This window comes from Ahaetulla prasina, chromosome 1, assembly GCF_028640845.1.
Source record: "Ahaetulla prasina isolate Xishuangbanna chromosome 1, ASM2864084v1, whole genome shotgun sequence".
NCBI lineage: Eukaryota > Metazoa > Chordata > Lepidosauria > Squamata > Colubridae > Ahaetulla > Ahaetulla prasina.
In genome coordinates, this window is record NC_080539.1 from 14,244,153 (window position 1) to 14,255,111 (window position 10,959).

The following is a 10,959-nucleotide window of genomic DNA, read 5'->3' on the forward strand; positions in this document are numbered from 1 at the left end:
GTAGCATGCAAACTAAAACAGAGTCTCAGATGCTTACCTGAAGGAGTTGCTTTCAAGTAGGAGCAAGGAAAACAGTCGGTCCAAAGTTCAGGTCGCCCAAATTGTCGGCCAGTTCAGAAGTCAGAGGCTCAAGATTTCTTGCACAAACAGGCATGTCACACAAGAGCTGGAAATCAGATGTTGCTTGCAATAAAGGGAACATTGGTCAGAGCTGCTTCTTAAAGCAGGCTGTTACACATCAAGAAATTCATTCCTTTCCTTGGCAAGTAGCCCTAATAGAATGTTGTTGCTCTGCTGTTCGCTCTATTTGCTGGGTGCATACCAGCCCTCCAGGTAAATGAGACAGGAAACGGGACTAGATGAAGCAATTCTACTTTACTGTAAAGCTATTGAGGGACACGGTGGCTCAGTGGCTAAGACGCTAAGCTTGTTGATCGAAAGGTCGGCAGTTCAGCGGTTCGAATCCCTAGTGTCGCATAACGGGGTGAGCTTCCGTTACTTGTCCCTGCTTCTGCCAATCTAGTAGTTCGGAAGCACGTAAAAAAGGCAAGTAGAAAAATAGGGACCACCTTTGGTGGGAAGGTTACAATGTTCCATGCGCCTTTGGCATTTAGTCATGCCAGCCACATGACCACAGAGACATCTTCGGACAGCGCTGGCTCTTCGGCTTTGAAATGGAGATATGAGCACCACCCCCTAGAGTCGGGAACGACCAGCACATATGTGTGAGGGGAATCTTTACTTTTACCTTACCAAGTTTCCCTAAAAATAAGATCCTGTCTTATATTTTTTGAACCCCAAAATAAGCGCTTGGCCTTATTTTTGGGGAGGTCTTATAATTTTGGGGTGCAGGAAGCAAGATGGGGCTCCTCTTACCATCTTACCTGATTTCTAGCACTGTCTCCCTAATCCTAACCAGAGGAAATGGTGGGGACCGACTGCACATGCGTTTAAATATTTTCAGGGAGGGCTTATTTTCGGGGGGGGGGAGTTATTTTAGTACAAGTGCTCAAAAGCCCAGTTGGCCTTAATATCAGGGGATGTCTTATTTTCGGGAAAACACGGTACATTAACAGAAACTTGCAATTCTGAAGGCAGAAACTGCCCACTGCCACTTGTAACTGCTGGATCCATTAGGGTGCATCCTCCCTTAAGTTTTGGCCTCTGCCTTTAAGCCCCTGTGTCAGGCTACCTCCGACTATAAATAGGAAAGAATTCACCTTGACTTCATTTGGAATGAAAACAAGTACTTTTACTTTTACAGTCTTGATAGCAGCCAAGCAAAGCTGGAACTGAGACAAAATATGGCTAACATATCATATCCCCCCACTTGTCCCTCCTCCTCCAGGAGGTCAGGCTGGTCTGGTCCAATGCCAACTCCTTCACGGCCCCTCGTGGTAATCTTCTTCCACAGGTCTCTGGATGTCAGTCAACTTAGGAATGAAGTGTCGGTTAGAAAAGCGCGCGCTGATAACACTCAGTAGTTAATCATCCCTCCCCCCTGTTATGTCAGCCGACACACATAATAGGCTCCTTTCCCTCACCCTGGACAGAGGCATGATACATCTCATTTCCTTAACAGTTTATAATACAGAAATAAACATTTTACATTCTATCTACTGATATAATCATTCAAAGCTATATGAAGATTGGAGTGGAGGCTGACATTCAGCCCTCCTGCAACAAGGACGTCAGTCCTAGAAAGAAAAAAGAGAAGTTAGGGTTTGTCAGGATATTTTTTATAGAATTGTGCTATCTTTTCCGATGCACGAACATCTTCTTTGTTCACCCATTCAGCTTGGGATAACGGGAAATGTTTCCAGGAAATAAGATATTGAATTTTATTTCTATGTTTTCTTGAATCTAAAATTTCTTTTATTTCAAAGTGTTGTTCTCCCTCTATGAGAATTGGTATAGGAGGGGGTGTACGGTTAGGACGGAAAGTAGACGTGTGTTCAGGTTTCAGCAAACTGACATGGAAAACGGGGTGGATTCTTCTAAGTGTTTTTGGTAAATCTAGTTGTACCGTCACGGGGTTGATGATTTTTACTATGGGGAAAGGTCCCACATATTTGGGTCCAAGTTTCTTAGATTTCTGAGTGGTTTGAAGATATTTGGTGGAAAGATAAACCTTATCGCCCACTTGATATTTATTCTCAGGGACCTTTTTATCTGCTTGTTTTTATGCGCACGGTGAGCGTCGTCGATCGCTTTAGTCATTTTCCATGTGCTTTGTATTTGATCTATCCATTCTGACAAAGAGGAAACAGTAGTTTCTTCCTTTGGGAGTTCGAGATAGGAACAAAATCTTGACCTGAAGCTATTTTAAAGGAGTAAATCCTGTGCTACTATGAATTGAGTTGTTGTAGGCAACTTCAGCAAAAGGTAAGAGATCAGACCAATTGTCTTGCTGGTAGTTAACATAACATCGCAGATATTGTTCTAGTACAGAGTTCGAACGCTCACAGCTTCCATTAGTTTGAGGATGATGGGAGGAGCTTAATCCTTGGCGGAGCCAATGAGTCGTAAAATTCTTTCCAAAATTGAGAAGTGAATTGAACTCCTCGATCTGAAATGATGCGATCAGGAACTCCGTGAAGTCTATAAATGTGTTGTACAAACAACTTTGCTAGAGTCTTTGAGGAGGGTATTTTGAACATGGAATAAAATGGACCTGTTTGGAGAAAAGGTCAGTCACAACCCATATAACAGTATTGCCTGAACTTTCAGGTAATTCCACTATGAAATCCATGGATATTTCTTTCCATGGGGTTCCTGGTCTGGCTACAGTTTGAAGTAGTCCAGGAGGTTTTCCTGGAGGCCTTTTGGATGATGCACAAATAGGGCAACTTGCTACATATGCTTGAATGTCTTTTTTAAGACTTGGCCACCAAAACTGTCTTTTAAGAAGATGCAAAGTTTTCACAAATCCAAAATGCCCTGCCATTTTGGCATCATGGCATCGTTGTAGGATGGTTTCTCTGAGTGATAGAGGAACATATAGTTTTGTTCCAATCCAAGCTAGTCCATCACGGAGTGTGCATTCATGGGAATGGGTTAAGTACCAGTCATCGGTGTTTAAAGCTTCTTTAAACGACTTGGTTAGTTCATCTGGGAGTGAGGGGTCAGCTTTGGAGTGGCTTCTAGTTATTGCTGAGGCCGCCAACTGTTGTACGGGAAGTATTGGTTGAACTACCTCGGAGCGAGTGCAATTGTATTGGGGTAAACGTGAGAGAGCATCTGCTAAGAAGTTTTTTCCCCCAGGAATATAATGTAAAGTAAAATTAAAGCGGTTAAAATATTGAGCCCAGCGGGCTTGTTTAGGTGAAAGTTTTCTAGGAGTCTTTAGAGCTTCTAGATTTTTGTGATCAGTCCAAACTTCAAAAGGATGATTTGAACCTTCTAAGAATTGTCTCCATGTGCGTAGAGCCCAATGAACTGCAAATGCTTCCTTTTCCCAAATAGCCCATCGTCTTTCAGTTTCAGTCAATTTTCGAGAAGTGAAAGCACAGGGTTGTAAATTACCATCAGCATTGTTTTGGAGCAGGACGGCTCCGACTGCTACATCACTTGCATCAGCTTGTATTACACAAGGAACATCCATGTCAGGGTGCTTTAAAATAGGTTCAGCGGCAAAAAGTCGTTTCAATTTTTCAAATGCTGCCTGACATTCCATTGTCCATTCGAGGGGTAATGATGGTTTGGGTTTCGTGTCTCCTTTAGTTTTTAAGAGGTTAGTTATTGGTAAAGCAATTTGAGCAAAGGAGGGGATGAATTGACGATAGAAATTTGCTAATCCCAAAAACTTTGGAGTTGTTTATGTGCGTGGGGGCCCATTCCAAGACAGCTTTCACTTTTTCTGGATCCATTTCTAACCCATCAGCCGAAATGTGATACCCTAAGTAGTCTATTTTGGTTTGATGGAAATCACATTTGGATAGCTTGCAATATAGTTCTGCAGATAATAACTTTTTGAGTACAGCTCTTACTAGTTTAATATGTTCTTCCATTGTTTCTGTATAGATAAGTATGTCGTCAAGGTAGACAAGAACCCCTTTGAATAAATGCTGATGGAGTATTTCATTTATTAGTTGCATAAAACTGCGGCGCCGCCTGCAGTCCAAATGGCAGTACTCAAACTGAAACATCCTAGTGGACAGTTGAAAGCGGTTTTCCATTCATCCCCTCTTTATACGAACTCTGTAGTAGGCTTCGCAGGTCCAGTTTGGTGAAGAATTTTCCCTTCGCTAAATGTGCTAACATATCTTTCATGAGTGGCATATATGTTTTCGGCGCACACTGCGTTTAGGTTCCTATAGTCAACTATAAGACGAAAGGAGCCATCTTTCTTTTCCCGGAACATCACTGGCGCCGCCACACGAGGCCTAGCCGGTTGGATAAAGCCCCGCTCTAGGTTTTTGTCTATGAATTTACGTAGTTCTCCCAATTCCTTTTGGGTCATGGGATAAGCTTTTGGCTTTGGAAGCTTTACCCCCGGAAGGATGTCTATGGCACAGTCAATAGGCCTATGGGGAGGAAGTACGTCTGATGCTTTCTCACTAAAGACTTCTCGCAAGTCCCAGTATTCCTTGGGTATTCTCTCTTCCCCGTCTATCCGTTCAATCATTGCCCCTAACTTATCCTGGTGCAAGGTCACGGTAGGTCCTTCTTGGGTTTCCTTTTCCCTTTTAAGGTTTTGGAACGGAAACGAGGGACTCCCGTTCTCCAGTTAATATGGGGGTTCCATTTCCGCAACCATGACAAGCCTAACAACAGGGGTTGGTCCATTCCTGGGGCTACTATGAAGTTCAGAATTTCGCGGTGGTCTCCTATTATCATTTCTATGGGTTCCGTTACGAAATGGGCGGGCCCTCCCCCTGCCACAGAGCCATCTAACTGTGCAAACGCTATGGGCCTACTTAAGGTTCTCAACCTTAGTTCCATTTTTTCTACTAGTTCGGGACTGACCATACATCTAGTGCATCCAGAATCGAGTAGTGCTAGCAGTTCCCCCTTATTACCCGAAGAGGGTACGTGTAGATTAACTGGAATGTCCAAAGGGCCCCGTGCCCAACTCACCAGAAGGTCTTCATCGGACTCTGATGTGGTTTTGCTGTCATCAGTATCGGTCGACACTTCGCCATCCTCCTTGATGGGCGTGCCCTTCTTGGCAACGCCCTCCCCCACTGTATTGTCAGTATCGGTCGACACTTCGCCCTCCTCCTTGATAAGCGTGCCCTTCTTGGCAACGGCCTCCCCCACTTTTGCTGGTTTACGCGCCTTAGCCGCTGGCTTCACTGGTTCCATTTCACCACCAGAGGTCGCGCTTGGCATCAACTTAACCCTACAGTCGGCTGCTCGGTGGCCTTCTTTTCCACATCTGTAGCACGCAGACGAACGTGGTCTTCCTCCCTCCAATCTAGGGACGTCCCTATAAGTTCCTTCTGGAAAACGGCCAAGGGATGGCCCTCCAATGCGCTGTCTTCTGCCGCGGTCCTTCACTAACTCGATTTCCATCTCTGCTGCCAGGGTGTACCAGCCATACAGCGTAGTTGGAGAGGCTCGTGCTCGACACAGTTCATAGAGATCTCCATTCAGACCATCTTTGAAAATGTCTACAAGGGTCACCTCCGACCACCCTCTCATCAAGGGAACTAAATCACTGAACTCCTGGTTATAATCAGCCACCGCCTCCTCCCTTGCCTGATGGTTTTCATCCGACCTTTGGCCTTTTGCTCTGCCAGGGGGTCCTCAAACCTCCTCCTCAGTGCAGTCATAAAATGCTCGTAGTTTTGCAGTAAGGGGGAGTGGTTTGTATGTAACGACACATACCACGCAGCTGCTCTTCCGGTCAAATTATGAGTCACAGCTCTCACTTGTGCTGCCTGTGACCAATAAGCTTCCCCAGTCTATCATGTGGTCATTCACTTTGCCAGGAACAGTCCCAACTCCTTCATTTCCATCAAATTTCTCTGATATGGGGAATTTTGGCTTTTTCCTTCCTGCGTGGCCTTGCTTGGTCAGCAGGTGGCGCCCGGCCCTCATCCAATTCAGCCTCCTCTGGGGAGAGAGTTTCCAGCCCTGGCTCTTCAGAAATCTCACCACCCTGGAAGTCACCCTTAGCTGGCCCCTTTGTATTCTCTTCCTCCTCTTCTCCCTCCCACCTGGAGGACCGAATAGGGGATTCATACCTTTGGCGAGCTGCTTGCCTCACTTTCACTTCACGGAACAGACGTAAGGCTTCCTCCAACTGGAGCTTGTCCCTTATCTCTTGTTCTGTTTCCGAAAGTTTTTCTTTTCCTTTTTTCTTTTTCCTTTTAGTTACTCCAGAGGGAAGCTTTTCGGTGCTTGGTTTCCACCCTTCCTCTTCCAGTTTTAGTTGCTCTGCCCACCGAGCTCTGCAATCTTCCAGCTCAGGGTCGAAAGTGTCAGCAGAAATTCCTCCGGACGCCTCCCCCAGCTCAGCCGGCAGCAGGCCTTCCATCACATTTGGGTTTTCTCCCCCCTCGGTATTGCGATTGCAATCCTGGTTGGTAGACATGATGTGAGTTCCAGCTTAATGTCAGGCTACCTCCGACTATAAATAGGAAAGAATTCACCTTGACTTCATTTGGAATGAAAACAAGTACTTTTACTTTTACAGTCTTGATAGCAGCCAAGCAAAGCTGGAACTGAGACAAAATATGGCTAACATATCATATCCCCCCAATTGTCCCTCCTCCTCCAGGAGGTCAGGCTGGTCTGGTCCAATGCCAACTCCTTCACGGCCCCTCGTGGTAATCTTCTTCCACAGGTCTCTGGATGTCAGTCAACTTAGGAATGAAGTGTCGGTTAGAAAAGCGCGCGCTGATAACACTCAGTAGTTAATCATCCCTCCCCCCTGTTATGTCAGCCAACACACATAATAGGCTCCTTTCCCTCACCCTGGACAGAGGCATGATACATCTCATTTCCTTAACAGTTTATAATACAGAAATAAACATTTTACATTCTATCTACTGATATAATCATTCAAAGCTATATGAAGATTGGAGTGGAGGCTGACACCCTGCCTCTCTTTTCTGATTGTTTCCTAAGTAGCAGTTCTTCCCCATTTCCCCCAAGATCACTCACAATTCCACTACAGTGGGAGGGTTCTGGGAGGCCAGATGTTAGGAAAAATATCCGAGTGCTCCAGCTGCTCTTGTCTTTGATCAGCCTCCTGTGGGTCTCGGTTTGGAATCCAGCGGCTGACATTCTACATGCATAAAAAGAAACAGGTCACAGATGCCATCTTGAGGATATACAGGTGACTTACGACTGCAGATGAGACCAAAATTTCTGTAGCTAAGCAAGAAAGTTATTGAGATTTCCCCCATATTACGACTCTCCTGCCACAGTTGTTAAGCGAATCAATAAAGTTGTTAAGTGAATCTGGATTCCCCATGGACTTTGCTTGTTGGAAGATCGCAAAAGCGATTACATGACCCTGGGACACTGTAGCCGTCATAAATACGAGTCAGTTGTCAAGTGGCTGAATTTTGATTATGTGACCATAGGGATGGTATAGTCATAAGTGGGAAAAATGGTTATAAGTCACTTCTTTCAGTGCCATTTTAACTTTGGACAGTCACTAAACAAATGGTTGTAAGTCAAGGACTACCTGTATTTAATTTTTCCCCCCCTCCCCATCCTTAATTAAAGGGCAATACTGGAAGTTATCTGTGCATATATTCCCCCAAATATCTCTGGTGATGTAGGAGATGACCAGGCTGAGCCTGAGGGTGGGGTCAAATGTGTCATCAGTTTGGAATCCCTACATTCCCACAAAAGTCCAGCCCCCTATGAATTCCATTGACTTTAATCTAGGACCAGTTTGCCTTGACAGTTAGGAGTTCAGATTCTTATGTATAGGTAGCATGAAATAAACTTGTACAAGTAGTCCTCCACTTACAATATTTTGTTTAGTGACTGTTCAGCTACAGCAGCACTGAAAAAATTGACTTATGACCGTTTTTCAAAGTTACAACCTTTGCAGCATCCCCACAATCACATGACCAAAATTCGGATGCTTGGCAACTGGTTCATATTTATGACCTTCGCAGTCTCCCAGGGTCATGTGATCACTTTTTGCGACCTTCTGACAAGCAAAGTCAATGGGGTAGCCAGATTCATTTAATCATTGGGTTAGTAACTTAACAACTGCAATGGTTCACTTAACGACTGTGGCAAGAAAGGTCGTAAAATGGGTCAAAACTCACTTAACAAATGTCTCCCTTAACAACAGAAATGTTGGACTCAACTGTAGTCACAAGTCGAGGACTACCTGTACTTTTGAACCCTATCCTGGGGCCTGGTTTCTTCCACCTGACAAGTGGCCACTGTGGGAGGATTTTTTTTTAAGTTTTATTTTCTTTTAATACAGATTTAATACATCTTTCATTAAACTGTGTGTCGTCTGAGTACAAATTTTTTGCGTCGTAACAGTTAAAACTTACCACCATATTCATTATTTATATCTATTAATACTAATACTTAACATACCTATTGTTGTAACATTTCTCTTCTTAACTTATTTAACTTTATTATACATGGCTTTCATATTTATTCTCTAACCATTGATACTCCCATATATTATAGTAATCAGGTTCTTCCTTTCCTTTAATTGCAAGCGTTAATCTATTCATTTCTGCACATTCTAATGTTTTCTTAATCACATTTTCATCTGAGGGGTTTTTTTTTTAATTCGCATTTATACCCCGCCCTTCTCCGAAGACTCAGGGCAGCTTACACTATGTTAGCAATAATCTTCATCCTATTTGTATATTTATATACAAAGTCAACTTATTGCCCCCAACAATCTGGGTCCTCATTTTACCTACCTTATAAAGGATGGAAGGCTGAGTCAACCTTGGGCCTGGTGGGACTTGAACCTGCAGTAATTGCAGGCAGCTGTGTTAATAACAGACTGCATTAGTCTGTTGAGCCACAAGAGACCCTTCTCTTCTCTTCTCTTCACTTTTCCAAAGTGTATTGAGCAAATACAATTCTAGCTGCAGTTATTACATGAATAATCAAATATACATTTTCTTAACTATAAGTTTACAGTAAAATCCCCGACAGGAATAGTTCAGGTTTTAGATCAATATGCTCCAACCACATACGGATTTTTGCCCAATACTTTTTTGCTTCTACACATGTCCGCCACATACGATAATACGACCCCGGTAGCTTTCAGGCCCCTGATTCTTCTGAGATCTCAGGGTTACAAGTATATGTGAGGGAGGCAGAACGAAACCACTGCTCCAATTTCCAAAAGCTGCATCATCATCATCTTCTTCCTTCTCCAGGTCGAATTCCCTGAGGCCCGCATCTACGAGGAAACGCTTAACATCCTGTTATACGAGACTCCCCGGGTGCCTGACAATTCCCTGCTGGAGGCCACGAGCCAAAATCGGAGCCAGGCCTCCCGTGGAGAAGATGAGGACGGCAACTACGAGCCGCGCGACCGAGTCAGGCGCATTCACGTCAAGCGATACAGCACCTACGATGACCGGCCGATAGGCCATTAGGGCTCCGGGGGGGGGCACTCAGAGCCTCTCCTTCCATCTGCGGGGAGGGCACGTGGCTTCGGCACCGGGATCCCCTGATGGGCCCAAATCTTCCAGGAGGGCAGCTTACATTTCCCGCCACACTGCGATATAGTTTGTGAAACGTTACTCCCCGGTGCCGAGATACAGCTGGGAGGCAACCTTGTGAGTTTGAAACCATCCCTTGGCTGTTTTGTGTGGAATTTGATGGGGTCCTTCTCTGCCTCGAGACACTTCCTTGAAGACCTTAAAAACAAAAATCCAGATGCTGAGACCAAAGAATCACACTTAAAACGCTATATTGAGACGATGAAACACTACAGTTTTGTAGCCCCCTGGTCCCCTTTCCCAGAGAAAACCTGGGTAGCCGTGACTGGTTTTTGGTTTTTTTTCCTCCTTTAGCAGAATGTGATTTTTTTTTAAAAAAAAAATTTTTTTGCCATAACTAAGAACTTCTGATGCCACCTCGGCTAGAATCCTTGGGGCTCTATGTTGCTGGGAATAACTGGAAATCAACTTCATCCTTGGAAGAAAAAAAAAAACCTCTGTTCTAGTTCCTGATTCTTACTGATGCGTTTGCGGAGAAATTTGCAGGGAAGGGATATACCCGGCGCGCATCTTGAACCGGTAGTCCTCTACTTACAACCACAATTGAGCCCTTGGTTCTCGCTGAGCTTGGTTGTTTTCTTGCAGACATTTCATTATCCAAACTAGGTAACATCATCAATGCTAGTTACTAGCACTGATGATGTTTACCTAGTTTGATGATGATGGATGTATTTTTGATGGCTATGATCATGAGTTATCTCTTATATCTTTTATGTACACTGAGAGCTTATGCACAAATACAAATTCCTTGTGTGTCCAATCATACTGGGCCAATAAAAAAATTCTATTCTATTCCTATTCCCATTCCCATTCCTATTCCATTTCTATTCCTTTTTTTTTTAATAATCGCATTTATACCCCGCCCTTCTCTGAAGACTCAGGGCAGCTTACATTTCCCGCCACACTGCGATATAGTTTGTGAAACGTTACTCCCCGGTGCCGAGATACAGCTGGGAGGCAACCTTGTGAGTTTGAAACCATCCCTTGGCTGTTTTGTGTGGAATTTGATGGGGTCCTTCTCTGCCTCGAGACACTTCCTTGAAGACCTTAAAAACAAAAATCCAGATGCTGAGACCAAAGAATCACACTTAAAACGCTATATTGAGACGATGAAACACTACAGTTTTGTAGCCCCCTGGTCCCCTTTCCCAGAGAAAACCTGGGTAGCCGTGACTGGTTTTTGGTTTTTTTTCCTCCTTTAGCAGAATGTGATTTTTTTTTTAAAAAAAAATTTTTTTGCCATAACTAAGAACTTCTGATGCCACCTCGGCTAGAATCCTTG

The 10,959-nt window shown here is 44.1% G+C and overlaps 1 protein-coding gene across 2 annotated transcripts in view; it reads left to right on the top strand.

The window, feature by feature from the left end:
* TNFAIP1 (TNF alpha induced protein 1) overlaps window positions 1-9,985 on the top strand; it is a 35,154-nt gene extending 25,169 nt beyond the window's left edge. For both annotated transcript variants that reach the window (XM_058164258.1, XM_058164259.1), the window contains exon 7: window positions 9,330-9,985. In XM_058164258.1, the coding sequence (XP_058020241.1) occupies window positions 9,330-9,551 (222 nt within the window). In that variant the 3' untranslated portion in view covers window positions 9,552-9,985. The remainder of the gene's footprint in view (window positions 1-9,329) is intronic.
* The last annotated feature ends 974 nt before the right edge of the window (window positions 9,986-10,959 follow it).